Source organism: Cupressus sempervirens, chromosome 11, assembly GCF_028749045.1.
Source record: "Cupressus sempervirens isolate cs-2001-9-10 chromosome 11, ASM2874904v1, whole genome shotgun sequence".
Lineage (NCBI taxonomy): Eukaryota > Viridiplantae > Streptophyta > Pinopsida > Cupressales > Cupressaceae > Cupressus > Cupressus sempervirens.
Window position 1 is genome coordinate 637893083 of NC_143128.1, and position 22898 is coordinate 637915980.

The 22898-nt window shown below is 39.8% G+C and overlaps 1 protein-coding gene across 1 annotated transcript in view; it reads right to left on the reverse strand.

The window, feature by feature from the left end:
• Positions 1-22898, reverse strand: part of LOC149531381 (Leucine-rich repeat (LRR) family protein) — a 121712-nt gene that overhangs the window by 53659 nt on the left and 45155 nt on the right. The window contains exons 4-5 of the mRNA XM_089810223.1: positions 20548-20629; positions 20321-20377 (exon numbers count right to left, since the gene is read on the reverse strand). Of these exons, the coding sequence (XP_089666349.1) occupies positions 20321-20377; positions 20548-20629 (139 nt within the window). The remainder of the gene's footprint in view (positions 1-20320; positions 20378-20547; positions 20630-22898) is intronic.

Consider the following 22898-nt stretch of genomic DNA (forward strand, 5'->3'; position numbering starts at 1 on the left):
CCTCTATGGCATCTTCATGTTGGAATTGTTTTCCTGCCAAGTATTGAACTCTGCCAATGTTATCAAAACAGGGACGAGGAGAGCTATAATCCTCCAAGGGATATTGATCCCACTCAAACTAAAAAGTAACAATATCCTACTTCCAGTTAACACTAAATAGACCTATAGTGATGGGTCATACCTAGGTCTTCTTATGTTGCTTCCTTACTCTCTCATATGCAGACGAGAGTTGTCGTGCAATCTCCAACAATATGAGTTTGTCACACAGATACCTAGGGAGCTTCTTCGGATTAACAATTGTACCCGCTACCCTTAAATAGGTGAATGTTTTAAATTGGATGTAATAGGCGCCAATTTCTGTAATTTTTGTCGCTGCCTCTTTTGACATCCTTTTCACATAATCTCCTTCAATGAATAGGATGATTGCAAAAAAGAAGGCATCATTCACTATTCTGTATTCCTTACTGTGCTTTGAAAGCTTTTTCCTTACCAACTGGGGGTATACCACTTAAGGCCATGCGTTTGCATCTTGCAAGTTGCCCTTTTTGAACAATCCCGGATACTCTATTGCTCTTGCAGCTAACAAGTACACCAAATAGGATGTCATATAGAACCTTTGGTTGTTCTTGACCACCACCAGTTGTTCATCTAAATTCTCACTGAGAATTAAAGCCCAATCAATTGGCATCTTCGTTGTCTTGATTGTCTCAATAAAGTGTACCATCCATATATTCAAGTGCCCGGCTGCTAGTACTCCCATGACTCCACTCAGGAGCACTATAGAATGTTCGATATCATCTTTCATATAGCCCCTTGTCATATCTACTTTGCCTACTTTTTTCCCAAGAGGATTCTTATCAATGAGATACGAAGATTGGATAATTTCTAATGCTTCCTCTCCATGTTCTCTATACCACCTTTCTGCTTGATGATATGTCAATCTTATATACTAATCTGCCCTTGGGAGATGAAATACTTTCTCGATGTTCTTAAGACTCAAATCCAGGACGATCTCTCCAGTTATGCTTTTTACAACCCTTTCCTCTGAAACATAGTTTTCTGCTAATGTCATAATCAACTCCGAAGACTGTACTGAAACCAAGTGTGATGCTACATTTACTAGTCTCGATCTGATAAGTGTAGATACCATAGAGGGCCTTTCATTTGGCTTGTTGCATAGCACCATGAATGCGTTCCAGTCGATACGGCCTACCTCAATATCTCGGATCTCTGAATATGCATCCTAAAAGCGAGACTTCAATGGAACACCTTGGAATTTGAAGACCACTGATTTCAGAGCCATCTTTGCAACGAGGGAGGACGAGGAGGAAGCCATTTAATCTACCCAAAGCAAACATCCATTAGTCTGGAAGGCAGAAAAAATAATTTAAAACAAACCCTAGTTATGACAAAAACAAACCCAGAAACCCTAAAAATTGGAAAAACTGAGACGAAACACCTAAAACCCCTTTTTACACCTCTAGAAGACAAAAATTGGCGTACATTGCGCACCTTGAAGGTGCACTAGGTGCACCATTACTAAGCAAAACCCTCAACACAAAAAATGCGCAAATAGCGCACCTTGTGATATGCGCTAAGTGTGCACCCTTGCAATGTGCAAAGCGTTTAAAAAGGATGCACACATAGTGCCCACACTTTCTTAGAACATTTGACTATTTTGCCTTTGCAAAGGTGTGCACACCTTGGATAGGTGCACACATGTGCATCTTTATCTTGGGTGAAGTTAGCTTAGGTTTTCTAGTTTTATTAAAGTTTTTTTTTTGGTTAATGTTTTTTCCTTAGTCATTTTAACAAGTTTGTGTGTTGTGTGCAAGATATGAAGCGGATTTGGCGCACCTCATGGGGTATGAAAGTGCGCAACAAGTTCAAGCAGGAGGAAGAATGAGACAGGAGGAAGGGGTCTCGGGCTTTTATAGGCCTGGGAAGCACCTGCACAAGTGCACACTTCCAAAGGGATGTGCTTCCACACTAATGTTTCTAGTGCACTAAAGCACCTTGAAGGGTGCGTTGGGTGCCCTAGTGCGCACCTTTTTGTTTGCAAACTCACTTTCTCTTTAAAATCTCCAATTCCTGGCAACTGGGCTTTTCAGCAGAGTCAAACTAAGCAAAAACACTGGGTGAAGCCCTAAAAAGACTGAGACCCCGGACCAGGGATCTGGAAAGCTAAAAAAACACTAGGGGTCCCCCATTTCTAAGATAAATGGGCGTGCGTTGTGAAACCACAACAGGTAGAAAATCCAAACGAAAGGGAAGCAACCCGCACGGCTCTAAGTGTCCAAGGAGCATGAGCGTGGCTTGAACTCTTCGTTCCTCATACACCTGCCGAACGAGTATAGGTAGAGAATAGAACAACTTCGCTTGAAGAAAATCTCTTTACACCAAACAACACAATTGACCACAATATGGTTGTCCGAAGTAGCACAGTTGTGTAGAACAACACAGGTATTCAGAACATGGGTACTCATAACAACGCAAGTACTCAAAACAACACGGGTACACAGAACAGCGCGAGTACACAGCAAGTACCACAAATTCAGAAGAAATTAACAATGGCAAGACCTAAGGAAAAAAATTTCGATGTTTAATGGCGATGGGACGACTGATCCAATCAAACACTGTAAGATGTGAAACAATTTGGACTGTGAATGGTGTAACGGACCAAGATGATTGGGTCTGATAGTTTCTAGCGACCCTACAGGGTGTAGCAATTGATTGGTTTTCGAATGTTAAACCGCAAAAATTAACTACATGGCCAGTAGTTAAGAAGGAATTCATAGTAGACTTCTGACTACTAAGGGATGATAACAAAATAGTAGCAAAAATATACAGTACGAAATAGGGAAAGAACGAAACAATTCATGTATATGCAAGAAGGTTGAAGGAACTGGTGGGGAAAATGGAAAGCCAACCAGCTGACCGGTTAAAGAAAAGGTGGTTTGTTGAAAGGCTACTACTAGCATTGAAGAAAAAGATGAAAATTTTACCTCCAGCATCATACATAGATGCATATAATTGGGCGATGGATCCAGAGAGTGGCAAAAAATGAGCAAAAAGAAGAAAAACAAATCGTCAAACTCAAACAATTCATCTTCAAAAAGCAGCAGTGATGAAGAGTCAAGTAAGAAGGTTTGAGCATTGCAGAAGGACATGTTATGGATGATAGAGTTCAAAAATCTGAAAAAGAATCCTAACTCACCGAAAGGAGGGGAATTATGGTGTACAAATTGTAAGGAGGAGGCCATACAAAGGGTTCTTGTCCGAAGAAACAATTTTGCGATATTTGCGAAATTGTGGGACATTCCACCAAGGAATGCTCGTTCAACATGAAGACGAAGGGACACCAACAAGTATTGCTAATACAAGAAGTGTCTGCCTTAGGAGCAAGAATAAATATGAACAATGACACAGCCTTCGGAGGATAGTGTAACAATAACTGACACGGACAGGGCGGTAACAATAATAATAACAATAATGGGGGTCGAAGTCGGATACAGTGACTCGAGTGGACGGTTGATGATACAATGCCGTGCATACAACCTCTGGGCACACTTCGCCAAAGACTGTACCATGAAGGAAACACTACAACTATTGTTAAAATGGTGTGGTCCAGGAGACTACGAGGATTCGAAATGCCCTAAGCAAGGGATGAACTTGTTAAATATAGAAACATGTGAAGAGACATTAGCCATCACTCGCGAGTAAGCAAAGAAGGCAACGTATCCAGATGCAGAAGAGGAAAAGAAAAGATTGCAACAAGCGTGAGCTGAATTAGAAAAAAAAATGGAAGCCAAAAAATCACAAACAAAAGACACTGTCGACACCTCAAATAGGAAACTGGCAGAACAAAATATTATACAGCAGGCAATGCAAATGAAAGTTCCTATGAAACTAAATGACCACCTTCTTACAATGGCTCAGCTACAGACTACAATACTAAACATGACACCACTCCCGAAATCGACGGAAAAGACAAGAAAAGATGACAACGAAACGACTACAACAGACCCAATGCTATTGGCACTCACTAAAGGACGACATCCTACAGTAGTACAAATGGGTGTCGTAGGAACCATCCTCACGGACACTATCGTAGATGGAGGATCAGGAGTGAATGCACTACTAGAGGATATATGGAAAAAGTTGTGACAACCTACATTGTGGCCACCTACATTTCAACTACTCACTGTCGATCGGCATGGGATCAAGCCTTTAAGGACCCTGATGACGCAACCTGTAACCATAAGGACACAACCATTCTTATTGGATTTTGTGGTCATACCATCAAAAAGAAAAAGTACGACGCCATTTTTGAACGAGACTGGTTGGTGCAGGCAAAGGTGAAACATGATTGGAAATAGAATACTTTATCCATGGAAGGCGGAGGCTGTAGATTTCGAATCAACCTACACAAATGGTAGGAGAGGAGGCAACATCGTCAGATTCCAAAGACGAAGGCGGAGGAGACGACAAAGGGAAGAAAAGAATGGAACCTCACAAAAAGGGAATATTGAGATTGGAAGGAGGGTCTAACAATGATGACCTAGACTCGGTGAACGACCTACTCCAATAGCAAATGGTATAAGCTCTTTCCGAGTTGTAACATGTTAGGGGTCGAGGATGGAAAAGAAGAGAATGAATTTTGGAAGGAGTATAGAGAACTAAAGGAAAGAAAAGCACAAATAGATGAAACGCATGCACATACGTTTAGTGAAGACAAACCCATTAAATATGAAGAACCCACTGTAAAGACAATGAACTTAAGGGACGAAGCTAACCCGAAGAATATATTTGTGGGAGATGACTGGAATCCGGTCCTGAAGGCAGTAGCGTTTAAAATATACATGGAATATACGAACATGTTCGCATGGAATATACAGACATGTTCACGTGGACGTATAAGGATTTGAAAGGGGTGCCACCAAAATTATGCGTCCATTGTATACCACTCATAAGAGTAGTACCCGTACAAAAACGGTCACACCAGATGAACAAAAATTATACCATGTGGGTCACTGATGAGATCAATTGAATGTTTGAAGCAGGCATTATTTTCAGGGTGTAGACGAGTGAGTGGGTATCAATGATTATGATATCGCTGAAGAAGGACACCACTCAGATTAAGATTTGTGTCGACTTTCGATGCTTGAATGCAGTAACGATCAAGGATCCATTCCTAATACCATTCACCGATAGTTTTTTGGAAGAGGTCGCAGGGCACAAAATCTATTCATTTATGGATGGATTCTCTGGATACAACTAGATATCCATCACGGAAGAAGATAGGCTTAAAAAAACCTTCATAGTTGAAGATGGAGTATAAGCCTGCAATAGGATGTCGTTCGGACTATGTAATGCTCCGGCAACATTTCAGAGAATTATCTTACACATATTTGATAAGATGTCAGTTGGGAATTTCAAGGCATTTTTGGATGATTAGTCAATTTCTGGTGCCCAAGACAAGAATATGACCGCACTAAAAGAATGCATGGAAAGATGCAGACAGGCAATAATGGCACTAAATCCGAATAAGTGCAAATTCATGTTACCGCAAGGGAAGCTATTAGGGCACATAGTATGCAAAGCAGGATTAAAAACGGATCCTAACAAAGTTCAGGTAATCTTGAAAATGCCACCTTCAAGGGATATAACGAAGGTAAAATCGTTCCTAGGACACATAGGATACTTCTGAAGGTTCATTAAGGGCTTTGTGAAAATATCCTACCCGCTGGACAAACTAACCTACAAGGGAGAACCTTACAAATGGGATAAAGAGCAGAATGAAGCCTTCGGAAGACTGGAAACAAGATTAGCCACAATGCCTATTCTAGCTTATCCGAACTGGGATAAAGAATTTCTTGTTCATGTCAATGCATCGAATTATGCAATTGGAGCAATGCTGGCACAAACAGGTGATCACGGATTGGATCATCCGATGTACTTTGCAAGTAGGCTACTATCTAAAGCGGAGAAGAATTACAGTACAACAGAGTGAGAGGCACTTGGAATGGTATACGTCATACAAAAATTCAGACATTATCTACTAGAGACGTCGTTCGTATTTTATGTGGATCATCAAGCTAATGAAGGGTGCTTCCCTTAATACCATAAACACATAAAAATAAAAATAAACAACAGCAGCAAATGCAAGAACAAAATATGGACTTTTTATTTGCGTCGCAAATGCAAAATTACAAAATTCACAAGTACAATTTGCTAACCCACATGGGCACCTTCATTACAGTAATTTGCAAGACTAAGCTCCGAACTACCACCTAGAGCTATCCTAGACAATGTTCAAGCCTTTCTTAAATAGGCAATTTTATGTCGCTCGGGAAGGTTCTAGACATTGAAACTTAATACCTAGGACCGACAAACCCTAACATACATATAGAGTCTGCCAAATACATCTTTGACAATTATTTTAGATAACTTTGGAAGGTCATAACTCTCGAACCATTGCTCTGATTCACTATTATAACCACTTTTTGGAAATGCCATCTCCTGATCTAGAGGCTCGAAATGGCGCTAGCGAGCTTCCATCAAGTTTTTGAACCTCATCCAGGCACTCTAAGACCTCCAAGGGTGAGCCTAAAGATTTTTCTGCAGTCTTTTCCACCGAAAATCCGCAATAACTTCTCTGATACTTAAGCTGGAGGAATGAGATTTTTATGGCAGGCTTATAACTCTAAAATGAACCTTCCTATAGAAAATGAGAACATTTCGAGCTCATATGACAAACTTACTAAAAATAGCAAGTTCCCATAAATAGTAACCACCCTGTCTACTAGTGCTTATTAAAATAGAAAAAATTGAAAATAAAATATTTTTGGGTTATGCAAGATTGCTCTTACACCCAGGATGCTCCTGCATCAAACACCCGAGGTAATTTGAGAAGTGACTCTGTCACGTCTCAGGTGTTCAGAGGAAAACCAAAATGGTTAACCTCCTCCCTTGCTTGCCATGGTGAATCCTCTACTGGCCTCCCTTTCCATTTGACCAGGTATTCCTCATAATTTCTGTTCCTGGTACTTTTGCCAACACAAATGTCCAATATCTCCTCAATCTCCTTTGTAGCCGAACTAGCTGCTGGAATACTCCACTTTGCTTCTAATACTTCATCTCCATCACCTCCATAATACTCTATCAAATCTGAAATATTAAATACTGGCAAACTATTCAATTCAGCAAGCAACTCCACTTCATAGGCATTTCCAAAATCATGCATTTTCACTATCTTGCACAATCCAAACTTCTTCATCTTCAGCTTATTATATGTACCCACTGGAAAATACTCCTTTCTCAAATGAACCACGACTTCATCTCCAATCTGAATTTCCTTATACCTCCTTTTCACATCTGCCTTAGCCTTATACCTCCTTTTCACATCTGCCTTAGCCTTATACCGTTTATTCATCTTCATAATGTGCTTCCTTACCTCCTCATAGATGTTCTTCAAATGTTCAGCAAATTCTTATGCTTCAGCACTACTAACCTCTCCTTTATCCAACTGCCTCAATTCAGAAGCATTTTTGGGATTACTCCCATATACAATCTGGAATGGTGATTTACCAGTACTCCTGTTGACAAAATTATTATATGCAATTTCCACCTATGGTAAAATCATATCTCATCCTTTTGGTTTATCTCCAACCAAGCATCTTAGCAAGTTTCCCAAACTTTGATTCACAACTTCTGTCTGTCCATCAATCTGTGAATGATGTGATGAACTGAACTTCAAATATGTCTTCAACTTCTTCCAAAATGCACGCTAGAAATACCTGACAAATTTGGTATCACAATCTAAAACTATACTCTTTGGCAGACAATGTAGTCTCACCACTTCTCTGAAAAACAACTCTGCCACATGAACAGGATCATTAGTCTTCTTGCAAGGAATAAAATGTGTCATCTTTGAAAACTTGTCAACCACCACAAAAATAGAATCAGGCCCTCGTTGTGTCCTCAATAATCCAAGAACAAAATCCATATTGATATCCTCCCACAACTTCTCTGGTACAGATCATGGTTGATACAACCCTATATTATACTTCACTTCTTTCGCCATCTGACATACTCTGCAACTTTATACAAACTTTGTCACATCTTGCTGCAACTGTGGCCAATAATAATTCTCAACAACCAAAGCTATGGTTTTATCTCTGCCAAAATATCCAGTCAATCCTCCACTATGCTTCTCCTTGATGAGATTCTCTCTCATGAAACTTCTAGGAATGCAAAACTGACTTCCTTTGAGCAACATACTATCCTAGATCATGAAATCCAACCACTTTGTACTGTCAAGTGTAACAGGTTTTGTACAAGGCTTCCATGCTTCACCAAAATCAAGATCATTTGGATACAAAGTATTGAGTTCCTTGAACCCAACCACCTCTATCTACATTTTTGTCAACAAAAGTTGTCTTCTACTAAGAGCATCTGCAACTTTGTTAGACTTCTCACTCGTGTTTCAAAACAAATGTATAGCTCTGCAAAAACTCAGCCCATTTTAAATGTCTTTGGTTCAATTTTCTTTGACTATTCAAATATTGCAAAGCTTCATGATTAGTATACAAAACAAACTCCATAGGAAGAAGATAGTATCTCCACTTATTCAACGCTTGAACTATAGCATAAAATTTCTGATCATAAACAGAATATTTTCTTTTTGCGTCATTCGATTTCTCACTGAAATAAGCAACAGGCCTTCCTTCTTGGCTCACAACAGCTCCTATTGCAGTACCACTAGCATCACAGTTTACTTGAAACACCTTGTTAAAATCAATAAGTGTTAAAACAAGCTGCTCGGTAACTTTATGTTTCAACAGATTAAAACTCTTATCTGCTCCTAGAGTCCACTTAAATTCTTTCCTATAACCTCTCATTGTTTCAGTCACGGGTCCACAAATACTGCTAAAACCTCTTATGAACTTTCAGTAAAAACTAGCCACTCCTTGAAAAGATCTTACCTATGTTGCACTTCTTGGAGTAGGCCATTCAAGGATAGCCTTCACTTTCTCTGGGTCCATTTTTAGACCTTCTGCTAAGACTACAAATTCCAAGTACACCAACTCCTTTACAAAACTGCACTTCTTCAGGTTTATCAGCAACTTTTCTTCCCTCAACTTATCAAACACCTTGGGAATATGGATCAAATGTTCCTCTAATGTCTTACTAAAGATCAATATATCATCTAAGTAAACAATGACAAACTTACCCTGAAACTCCGTCAGTATCTAATTCATGAGCCTCATGAAAGTGCTTGGTGCATTGGTTAGCCCAAAAGGCATGACTAGCCACTCGTATCTATCTTTGTGAAATACTCAACTCCACTCAAACAGTCCATAATATCATCCATCCTTGGGAATGGAAATCTGTACTTGATTGTAATATTGTTGATAGCGCAAGAATCTATGCACATCCTTCATTCTCCATTCTTCTTTGGTGCTAATATGGCTGGTAGAGCACAACTCACTCTCTTGAATCAACCCCTTTTGCAACAACTCATTAACTTGTCTATTCAACTCTTCACTTTCTATTGGTGTCATTCTGTGTGCTGCCTTGTTTGGCAAACTAGCTCCTAGAACCAAATCCATATGGTCACTGATCTTCCTCATTAGAGGCAATCCATCAGGTACATTATTAGATACAATATCAGAAAACTCTCCATCATATCTGCAACTTCTGCAGGTACCTCCTCTACTTCTTCTTTACTATCTTTAAGAATTATAGCAAAACACATATGCTCATGCTTCATACCTTTGAGAAACTATTTTCCATCAACAAAACATATTCTGGCAACACTACATACCTTTTCTTCTTTCTCCTTCAATGATTTCAACTTTTGTTTCACTCCATCCTTGGTCAAAGTGTAGGTATTTACTCGCCCATCGTGTACAGCATGCCTATCAAATTGTCACGGCCTACCTAGCAACATATGACATATGTCCATGGGTATGATATCACAAAGTACCTCATCCTAGTAGCTTCCAATCTTGAACTTCATTGAGCATTGCTCATTGACCATGACCTTGTGGTCATCTTGCACCCAAGCAATAAGGTATGGACGCGGGTGTTTCTGTTTCTTCAGCGTCAACTTCCTGACCATTGTTTCTGGCACAAGATTGTCAGTACTTCCACCATCAATGAAACAAGCTCCTCCTATGATCAGATTCATTCTCACCACTCAGCAGGAATCTTTTGTTATCTAGGACTTCTCCTCTTTCAGCATCTTTAGATTGTGATGACCTAGCATCTTCATCAACATGTGCAACTCTGGTCTGGCCTTCTGTTCTTCAATTTGTCCTTCCTTGGCACTGAGTACATTCAAATGCTCTATGCCCTTCTTCTCTGCAGTGAAAACATTTCCCACAAAAGCCTTCTCTTCCAGATCCTTGTCCTCTACCTCTTCCTCTCTAATCTCTATTGTTCAGATCATGGAAACGATTGGAATTATTTCCCCTTTGGTTCTAACTACTACTTCCAGCCTCATCCTTGTTCTTCTGATCATCATTACAGCCTCCATAAGATCGTCCACCAGATCTTCCACCGCAAACTCTTCTGCTATTCTTGTTGTCAAACTTCTGGCTTAGTTTTTCCTCAACTCTTAGGGCAAACTAGTATGCCTCCTCAATATTGTTCATTCGAACCAGACTCAGCTCGTCCTAAATACTTGGACTTAACACATTAAGATAACGGGCGACTTTCTCCTTATCAACTTCTACATGGCCAGTTCTAATGAGAACTCAATAGAACTCTTCGATATACTCTTGAACAGATTTTCCCACTTGCTTCAACCCTTGCATCTTCTTCAATAGATCAAGCTCATTCCATGGGAATGAATTGTCGTTTCAATTTAGCTATTATCCGCTCCCCTCTGGGGATTTTGTCCTTTCCTTTTCTATTTCGCTCTAACTGAACCTCCTGCCACCAAATCTTCACGTGTCTCTTCAGTTTTGCCTTCGCAAACTTGACCTTATCATGATCCTCAATATCTTCATACTCAAAGTACTCCTCTAGTTCATTGATCCACTCTATCAGCTCCTCTGGGTTAAGATTTTCCGAAAATGTGGGAACTTCAAACTTAGGTCTTTTTCCAATCTTGGAGATGGCTCTAAAAAGTCTCTCTTCCTCTAGGTTTAGAATTGCCTCTGCTTCAGCATTTTCTTCTATTTCGTCCTCATCCTCGCTTTCATCTCTTACGGGAGGGTTTTTTCCTCTAGGCATTTGTTCTTCAAATGCTTGCATTTGTCTTTGGAGGGCTAGGAAACCCTCAAGTGTAACACCTACAACTCTTCCGCCACGCTCTTCGTGGAGGCATTTTCGCACTTCCGCTGAAACCCTAGTGAAAATTGCCCCACAATCGGCTATCTGTCTACATGCTCAACCCAATCCATGGTCCTAATGCGAATTGCCTCACAATCGACAATCTATCCACACACTCAAGAACTCTAGCTCTGATACCACTTGATGAAGGGTGCTCCCCTTAATACCATAAACATATAACAGAAATAAAGAAACAACAAAAAATGCGAGAAAAAAATACAAAATTCACAAGTACGATTTACTAACCCACAGGGGCACCTTCATTATAGTAATCTGAAAGACTAAGCTGCGAACTACCACCCTAAGTTGTCCTAGACAATGTTCAGGCCTTTCTTAAATAGGCAATTTTATGCCGCCACCCAGGAAGGTTCTAAATATTGAAACTTAATACCTAAGGCCGATAGACACTAAGAATACATATAGAGTCGGCCAAATACATCTTTGACAATTATTTTAGATAACTTTGAAGGGTCATAACTCTCGAACTATTGCTCTGATTGGCTATTATAACCACTTTTTGGAAATGCCAACTTCAGATATAGAGGCTTGAAGTGATGCTAGCGCCCTTCCATCGAGTTTTCAAACCTCCTCCAAGCACTCTACGGCCTCCAACAGTGAGCCTAAAGATTTTTCTGCAAATTTTTCCACCAAAAATCCGCAATAACTTCACCCATACTTCAGCTGGAGCAATGAGATTTTTATGGTAAGCTTACAACTCTAAAATGAACCTTCCTATAGAAAATGAGAACATTTCGAGCTCATATGACAAACTTACTAAAAATAGCAAATTCCCATAAATTGTAACCACCCTGTCTACTAGTACTTATTAAAATAGAAAAGACTGAAATATAATATTTTTGGGTGATACAAGATTGCTCTTACACCTAGGATGCTCTTGCATCACAAGCACTGTTATATCTTGTGAACAAGCCCATCATCAAGGGAAGGATAAGCACATGGTTATTCCTGTTACAGGAGTTCACATTCAAAATTGTGGTACGGCCTAAAAAAAGCCATGTGAGCCCAGAGCATTTATCAAGGATTAAATCAGAAGAACCAGCAAAAAGAGTCAACGACGATTTTTCTGATGCACAACTGTTCCAAATTGTCATACTACCATCTTGGTACGCAAGTATTGAGGAATATCTTTTGACGGGACAATTTCCTAAGGAAATGCCGCCGAACGAAATAAGGAAATTAGTGCTAAGGAGTCGAACGTTTCAGTTGATCAACGGGTTGCTGTATAAGATGGGACCCGACCAAATTTTAAAGCGATGTGTTCTAGAAGAGGAAATAATAAAGGTGTTGAAGGAAGCACATGAAGGACCCACAAGAGGACACATAGGGTTGGATTTAACTGCGTGGAAGATACTTCTAGCAGGTTTATGGTGGCCAACCGTACACAACGTCAAGGAGTGAGACGTTGCGTGCAATACATGTCAAAGGGTTGGGAAACCACTAAAGAGGGATTTCATGCCCCTAAACCCTTCACACGCACAGGAATTAGTTAAACGCTAGGGGTTGGACTTTGTCGGACCCCTCAAGGTAATTAAAACCTGGAGATGCAGGTACATCATGGGTAGAAGAGCAGGCCTTACCGAACAACTCTGTAGTAAGCACAGCAAAATTCATTTACAAGCAAATCATCACAAGGTACAAAATTCCGCTACAGTTGACAAGCAACCATAGGGGGCATTTTGTCAATCACGTCATTCAACTACTAACCATAGAGTTCCAGATATACCATTCTTTATCAAGCCTGTATTATCCGAAAGCAAATGGACAAACGAAAGCTACAAATAAAATCTTAGTCAGAGTAATTTATAAATCTTGCGCAGTCGAAGGAGAGGATTAGGAAGAAAAGCCACCAACGACATTATGGGTGTACCGTACTTCATACAAGGTAACCACGGGGCACACTTCGTTTCAGTTGATGTATGGATAGGAAGTCGTGGTACCGACAGAATTCATGGTACCAAGTTTAAGAATCGTCATTGAAAACAAACTAGGAGATATGGAAACTCTGAGGGAAAGACTGTATAATTTAAATAAACTCGACGCACGACGACTACAAGCACAATGGGTCATAGAGGTTACACAGTACAAGCGTAAGGCATTGCATGACAAGCACTTGAAGTTGAACAAATTTTCACCGGGCCAACTAGTGTTGAAGTATAATGGGCGCAACGATATCAAACTGGGAAAGTTTAAAGTGAAATGGGTCGGGCCATATAAAATTTGCGAAGTTGGAGATAATGGAGCAATAAAACTATGGACAATCAACGGGAAGGAAGTGTTTGATGCAATGAATGAGTCGAAACTAAGAGTCTATCATGAAAGAAAAAACGTGCTTCCGCGGATGAATAACTCAGAGAGTATAAAAATAATAATAAATATATGTAAAATAAATAAATGTAAATAATAAAAAGAATGTATAAATAAAGCACATTAAAAATTCCAATGGTCGTACGGTCATAGAGAAACAAGCCAAAAGGGGATACCGTATGGCCTTACACCACATAAAGTTTCGCAATGAATATTGTATGCCTAGTCGGCTGGAAAAAAGGAGAAGTCCATATGGCATATACCATACAGTTTAAAAGGCAAGCTCACGACATAAAAGGTCGTACGGTCGTATGGCATAAGGGAACCACTTCATGAGAAGCAAATGGTCACCGTATGGCCTTCATATGAATAGAATGCCGACGGATGCAAAACACCACACCGAATGGGTATAGGAGAGAGGAAGGCCACCATACGATAAAACAAGAGAGATCGCAGCACGAAAGAAGGGTAACAAGAGAAGTTGATACTGTACGGTACTATGTACAGACGTAAAGGCAAGCTAAGTTAAAAAGACCACCGTACAGCTTAGTACGATAAGCAAACGCAGAGGGAAACCAAGTGTGGTTATACAGTGCAGTATGAAAGCAACACAATCAAACAGTATGGACCATACAGTATTGTAGGTCGATTGAAGGAGTACAAGCCGTACGTTTAAGCTGAAGCAATACATAATGTACCGTACAGCCTTCATGAGCATAAAATAAACTGAGCAGATGCCTATATGTACACTGTATGGTAGAGACAGAGAAGTATAGAGCATCACTGCACATCATACAGTAGAGACAGGAGATACTAAGCACCACTGTACACCATATGGCCAGGAGAACCAAGTTATAAAAAACCGTAAACCGTACGGCAAAGGGAATGAGATAGAGGTTGTACCACTCATACACGGCACAAATAAAAGCATACCATACGGCTGGACTCACACAAGGAATTGATAGTTGTGAAACAGGTACACCAGTTGCAACCGTTTCAACCGTTCTGACAAAGCAAAAACGACAAAAGAAGTGACCGTTATGCATTCAACCAGAAAGAGGGCTTGGAAAAATAAGTTGGAGGAAGATACTGCAACGACTGCAACCCTGAATAGAAACATGAAGAACTTGCCGTCAGGAGTGCATGTTGTAGCAGGCACAAGCACAGAATTAAGTAAAAAGAAAGGCAACAAACAACACAGCCAGCTGCAACTAATCATCTCATAGCACAAAATGTCTTGTTTGAGGGTTTGAATGGAGCAAAATGCAGGAAAGGTGGCAGGACACACCTGATAACCATCTAGTGAAAACCAACATTCGGAAGGCACGGGTTGAATGGGTAATACAAATGCTTGTATTTTGCATTTGAGACTATGAAGTGTTCCTGCACACAATGATAGAGATGTACGATAGGTTCTCTCGAACAAGTTTGTTCGCCTATCTTGGAGGTGACCTTGTAATATCATTCAAAGCACCAGACATCACACAAGTATTCGGAATATCTAGTTATGCACAAGGAGGAAAGAAAATCGATAACAAACTGAAAAAATTGAGTCGAGAGGTGAAGGCACAACTGGTACAGTTCGTATGCAGAGATTTGACACAAACGGAGAAAGAAGCCCTCATGGACACGTCGAAGAGTAGAGGACTGAAGAAGTCCAATGTTCAGGAAGGGCACTAGCATTGTCTTATGGACTTAGTAAACAATCACCTCATAGGATCCAATCACGCTTCAGACATTTCATTCCCAGAGGTTGTGATGATGAACGAGATCATACAGGGAAGAGTGTATGATTGGGTTGCATTGTTGGCAGAAAGGATGTGTAAATTTATGACACTGCAACATAAGACGTTCTACATGCCGCACTATGCAATTGGGCTATTCTTGGAGGCAACGATGTGGAAGATTCCCCATGACAAGCTAGGGGCCAAGCCTGGAACACTCATGCCAAGCAAACCCCCTATCATGTAGTGAAGACACCTCGACACACTTAGTAGCAAGACCAAGTCGAACAAAAACGACCGAGACCAGATGGAGGACATACTTACAATGGTTGGCAGGAGACTTCTTTCGATGAGAGTGAGACTGCTAGGGAGGATGAAGAAGATGATGGGATGGAAGTGATTACGGCAACACCATTACTATTTCCGCAGCCTATACTCTAGGCAACAACACACTTGGTTCTAGTGGGTACACATGACATGCACATTCCAGCGTTTGGCTAGTTTAGATAGCCAATAATGATGACTCTGACTACAATTGCGCTTCAAACTACTACAGAAACACTACCCATTCCGAAGGCCATGGCTATAGGGAGGACAGAGTCACATCCATCACTGATGGCAACAGCCATTCCGAAGGCAACGATGGAGCTTGTTTGAGAGGTTTTGCCAGTCGTACCAAAGGTAGGGATTGAGGTACTTGTACCCGATGATGAGATAAACATCGGGAAGGAATGACTGAGATAGAAACAAGTGAGGCTTTGTGGACACCTAGTGTTCACTTGGATGTGGTAGGTTCGGACACAGTGGTTACGGTGGATGCAGCGTTGTTAGCAACGCCAGTGGAGGAGACGACCAAAGAAAGTAAATCTCAAAGGTTGAGCACGTACTTGAGTACGAGGTTTAACCGGACACCAGCACCAAGGGTGACAAGCATTCTCACACCTACACGGGAAGTAGCCTGAGAAGGAGATCTTGTAGGCACACAAGTGGAGGAGAGTCACCCAACACAGATCGATGGGATACCACACTTCTCCATGGAGAGCACTGATGAGCAAATGGTACAAGCAGTGAAGACGACTATGGGCACCGAGCAGCCTACAGTGGGGCCAAATGCATCAATGGGAGAGGGTGTGGGGGCATTTATTGTTGATATAGCGACTCGGGCTCGCCGAGCAGTAGCCTCTGCACAGACACAAGCCTTGGATTCAATGGTAAAGGAGCTAGAGCACGTCATATCCCTCATGAGGGTAGGTTGCCCAGTTGCCTTTGCAGTCTACTTTGAGGAGCATGGGTGGTCCAGAGTCGAGACTTCATAGGTGTGCAAGGATTGGGCCAATACGAGAGAGTCAACTGGGGAGAGCCGCATAGAGGCTCTGACTTAGGAGATAGTTCAAACATACAAAGATGCTTATTATGCCCTTCGGAGGAGCCAGGCAGACCAGGCAACGGCAGAGAAGGCTCGGGAGGAGTCAACTACTAGGTTATCAGCGATGAAGGCAGAACTAGCTGCAGAGAAGGCAGCTCGAGAGTTGGAGAGAGCAGCCTAGGAATCTGAGCGGACAGCATTTTTGGCCCAACAGAGTCAACTATAGCAGGTGGCAAGGGAGAAGACAGAACTTGGAGAGATTGTTGGGATGATGCAAACAACTTTAGAGATTCAGATGGAGGCTGAAGCAGATTTGAAGGTACGGACTAGACAAGTGCGTGAGCTACAAGCAAAGCTGGACAAGCTTAGAGTACGGACATCTACTACACCAGGGACACATCCCTCTTCTTAGTTGTCTAAATCTTGATGTAATTAGTCGTTTGAGTTATAGTTTGATTTTTGTAAAAGTTGTCTCTATTTTGTCATCTGGATACAACTTTACTTTTAGGGGGGATGATGTTGTCGGTGAAAAGTATTATACCCGACGGGTAGAATTGGTATCTGAAAGGGCACATGACGGTTGAGTCACCCCTTGGGGAAAGTATATGTACATCGTCCAAATGGACTATTGAATCATCATCATCATTGTAATCGTTGTTTGCATAATGCTTATATGAATAAAGTATTTTGTTCTGCATTACATTCTAATAGCTTAATGCGATAAGAATCCGTTTACCCTGCACAGTAAACAACAACAGTTACAGAAGAGCTGCAGAAAGATCTCTGTGGAAGACACATAGATTTGTGATAAGTTATTCAGGTGCCATCAAAGATTATTTGCAGCAGCTGAAGAAGCTGGAGCTGTTATCACAAGTACACATGCATTCTGTCCAATCAGATGAGTATCAGGAGAACAGACACAACACTGAACATGAAATTCTGTCCAATCAGATGAGCATCAGGAGAACAGACACAACCCTGAACATGAAATTTAAAAGGAACAGTCAGTTTGTGGTTGCATTCACAAGACTAGGGTGCTGGACGGGGGATGGGCAGATGCAAGTGAATCTGATTTAAGAAAAAATGGAACAAAGAAAATTAATGGTATGAATGACAACATGCAAGCGCTGAAAGATGCAAAAATTCCAGAACATTAGCAGTCTTTCAAGACACTATACAGGTTGTGATCTGCTGTGTTTCTGGTGGAAGACACGGTAAAGTGCAGTTTGTTCAGATGAACAGGATTCCATTCAAAAGGCACTGTACATGGCATCAGCAGGTTCAGTGGTGTTGCTGATCAGTAATTTAGAACTGATGGATTTTTCTGTCATAAATAGTCAATTTGATTATTGGAAAAGTTATTCATTGGAGATAATGAACGTTAGCATGGCACACCAACTAGGAGAGGAAATAATGATGGATATCACTGGGGGTAATGAAGATCACAGCACTGGACATAAGGAATGATGCGATCAATCAAAAGTGGTGCTAGCAATTTAACAACTTCACACTCAGAGTAAAGAAAGATGTGCCTATATGTGATCATTAAGACAGCAATCTGACAACAAAGTAAACAATCACGCCATTCATGTTCAAATTAGAGGAGTCACAAGAGTTTCCATCCATAGGAACGTGAAGAATCATCATTTGGAAGCAAAGGTTTATCAAGTGGAAGTAAAGATCAAGCTTAAAGTGAAAAGACAAGAATTGAAGTTGTGGAGACTGATCTTCAATTTGGTTTCACAAAAACGAGATAGACGAAGGGTAGAACATGTAGAAAGAAACTCTTTAGAAAAAAATAGGAAGCTCTGAGAGAGAAAGCTGGGTACAAGGCCTTTGATTGAGACATAAAAGAGTAGGGATAAAGAATGGCTGAAGTAAGAATAACTTGCAGCTGCCAGTAGGAGTTCCTGTAGTAATTTCTGTAGTTGCACATGGTCAGACCTATAGCACCTTGAACTATTATCATCTCATGTTTACTAGTAATAAATCAAACTATAGTGTTTGTTATGTAGCAACAATCTCTGCAATAGCATGTTTAATAAAAGTATTGAACTTATTCAATGAATTCAATAAACAATTGGGTCCACTAAGGGGGCCTGGGATATGACTGCAACAATGTGTCATGACCCCACCATAAGGAATCTGAATGCAGATACCCATGCATTGGACAATTCTTATTCGTAAGACTTCACAATTTACAAAGTAACATACCAAAAGACCAGACAGCAATCATCCATCAATTAATTGAGAACAGTAAATAACCAAGGGACAGTGATTCTAATGGATGTAGCAATGGTAAAGAAACAACATTTAAATCATGATAAACAGAGATTAAGCATTAAAACAGGAATCCTTTTATCTTAAAAAGGCAAACAATAAAAAGGTGTGATTGAGCAAGCAAGCAAGGACAGCAATTAGTTATGAAAAGACACATCCCTTTCCCAAAGGTCAGCAATTTCCAAGAGACATCTCTCTACATGGCACATTAAGTTATAAAAGGGAAGACTACGATGGGAAAGAGGGGGTAGACAGATCAAGCAATTCAAAGAAAAATTGATCCTACTAAGAAAGGAAAACAATAAACAACACCAATAAATAGTTGAAACCAATAATAATTACGATTATTATATTTATTTGTACTTGTATGTGTGATTAATATGGTTACAAGACTTAAATTAGGATTTATCTTGTTAAAAGGAATTTTAATTGGTAAAATTATACCTCTTAAAATTCTTATTTAAATGGAACTTGTGATTTGTCAGCAAGATTTACGGCAATCTTAAAAGGGACATTACAGAATGGATTGTCATCAATTTGGCTCTTTATTCTTAAATGCATCATCCCCACCAAATCAAACATCAAATTAATCTGAGCCCCTCTTTATACAAGATGTCAGAAGGGGGTAGTTTTAATAATTTCACTTATGCTGCTTGAGGTGTACAAATCCAATCCACTCTAGATTAAAAAATGTGGCCTCCATTTTTGCGTACAGTGCATTCACCATCAGCCCACCTCACAATGTGCATGGCAATAACATTTGTTCTTTTAACTAAATTTTCTCTCATGCACTCAAGAAAAATGCTAATACCTTATTCAAAATGTTAAAAATGGAATTTGTAAGCATGATTATGAGAAACAAAATTCACAAGTAACTTAAATATGACCAAGATAATCATTAAACCTTACAATATTCTTCATCTTGGTTTATAGTTTCTGAAACTGATCGTACCAATATTTTCAAGCGTACATGTGCATTTACCATCATCCCACCTCACAATGTGCATGTCAATAACATTTATTCTTTAGCTAAATTTTCTCTCATGCACTCAAGAAAAATGCTAATACCTTATTAAGTTATTCAAAATGTAAAAAATGGAATTTGTAAGCATGATTATGAGAAACGAAATTCACGTGTAACTTAAATATGACCAAGATAATCATTGAACTTTACAATATTCTTCATTTTGGTTTATAGTTTCTGAAACTGATCATACCAATATTTTCAAGCAATAAATCTAATCAAACTTTTTGTATAGCACTTAGACCACAAAGTGCATACCCAGAGTATTGAGATTAATAAGTCGATCCAAACTGCAAATTGAATCAATCTCATTGTCTGCAAGACCAATGAATTTGCATTAAAAGACGGTAGCATAAATTCAATCTAAATGATACCTCGGGATAGAAATTATGCCTGGTTTACTTCCATCAATATTTTATAAGAATCATTACAAAACTAAATAAGAAACTATTAAAGAGCTAATAAAAATTTAAAATATTAACTACCATTCAAGATGAGAGCCCGAAGCTCTACAAGGAGTGAAACCTCATCCATGGATGTAAGTTCATTATGACATGCATTCAGTACCTACAAGATTAGAACTCCATATATTATAACCCAGCAACAGCCAATCACAATTAAGGATCTCATCACAGATGAAGTCAAATGAATACAAATGATATGTAACGATCAAACCACACACACACTCTCTCTCTCTCAAACTTCAACATCAAAGTATGAACACCGTCAAAAAAGTTTACTTTACCATATAAGCTTGAGCATGCTTCATATTACACAACCCATGAAATTAATAGAATAAATAATCTAACTAATATTTCTTGAGTGAATTACTACTACTAGATTCTTTAAATATTTATTAATTTTCCTAGGGAAACAACCAAACAATGTAAGGTTAAGAATATAGTGCGAGGGAAAAAGTGTTATGGAATCCTCTTCAAGTATGTTGCCTCATGGTCATGATAGGTTGTCCCATCAGGCTAAAGGGGTTGCAAGGAGTGGCATGCCATTGTGCTTAGAAGGGAAGGATGTTACAATCACCCTACAGTAGTTTCCTCAAACCCTCACCTTGGTTGACCTTATTGTTAAGGGACTCTAATCATAAGGAGAAGGAGAAAGGCAGCAATGGAAGGTGGAACGACTCGGCTATGAAATTCCTCACTAGGCACACCCCCTCATATGGATGGAAAAGTGCCACACAATTGCCAAGAGGGATAGCATCCACTTTTGGGCCTAGGATAGAGGATTGTGATTTTATATAAAATTCCTCACTAGGTACAACCCCTATGGATGGCAAAGTACCACATGATGGTTAAGAGAGATAGTATCCCCTCTTGGGCCTAGGTAGAGGACTGTGATTTGAAAATGCATTCCTCACTAGATGCATCTCCTCATACGAATAGCAAGAGCCACGTGATAGCCAATAGGGATGATATCCCCTCCTGGGCCTAGGATAGAAGATTGTAAAGAGCAATGGAATTCCTCACTAAGTATACCCCCTCAAATGGATGGAAAGAAACTAAGTGATGGCCAAGAGGGATGATCTCTACTCATGGGCCTAGGTCAAAGGATCGTAAAGGTTAAAGGCACCATCATATGCCCCTTATCCTAGCCCTCCTATGGTTGAGCTCCATCAATGGACTAATTGTATCTTATATTTAATTGATGCTCCTAATTGTTGATGTGTGTTTTTTGACCTACCAACAGTAGAACGATATTGAGATATCTTCTCTTTGTTTGATCAAAATCATGTATGCAAAATTGGCGGAAGATTATACAATTGATTCCAAGGTTCTTTTTATGTCAATTCTTGACCATAGATAAGCTCAATGGTAAATGTGATGTATTGTTTATCACGAGGGGACTTGCGGTTACATTATTTAACTTCTAATGATATGGGGAGTTGTTAGATGATATTGCAATGGAGTAATATTTTATTTTCTTGAACATGCAAAAAGTATTAAAAAAAATCTCCGCCTACGGGCAATGATATCAATAGACACTGCTTTAATGGGCAAATTCCAAAATAATCAAGCTTTTCTTTTCGAAGATCAACTATAACTTTGCAAGAACTAGTGCAATCTTCAATAGGTTATGCAAAAGATTTCAGTTTGCTTTCTAAGCGCTCATGAGAGATAGAGGAAAATTTCATCACTTTTCAGTAATTCCTGAGCAAATGCAAATTCGTACTCTAAGAATAGGGTATGGATTGTAATATTTTGAACAAACTCTTTAACTCTGTTTCCACAATTCACCAGTCAAATGATGTCATCATACACAAGGCTTATGTGGGGTCTTGACTTGTTGGGCGCATCTTATCCTTATGTTTCTTGAGGTAGAATCCACCAACTCAAGACTTCACTAAGACAAATTGGATTTGGGCTCCTTCATTTATCTCCTCTATAGCTTGTCATCGGGTCTACATGGAAACTCGCCACGCTTTTACTCCCATCGCTATATTTTCATCCCTTTGGTGTTATATTTGCATGAAACAATGCTTGGTTTCTCTTATGTGGAGTTGCCGCAAACTGTGGGAGCAACTATTGTCATTCTTTGAATGCGACATTGGCACATCAAGTATGGCAAAGAATTTTCATTTTCAGATTTATCTTTTATATTTGTAAGTCAAGCATTGCTAGGTGCTTACTAAGCTATGTGAAGAAGTTCCCACATACTTAGTCATTTTCAGCTTTCCCCATTGTTGGATTAACACTAACTTTGATTGCTCAATTTCATCTCCCACTTAGGTGCAAAGGGGCCTTGTAAAGAGACGCTTCACACTTCAAATCAGTTTCATGCCCTAGCCTAACTCAATCGCCTCTCACTTGGATCAGCAAGA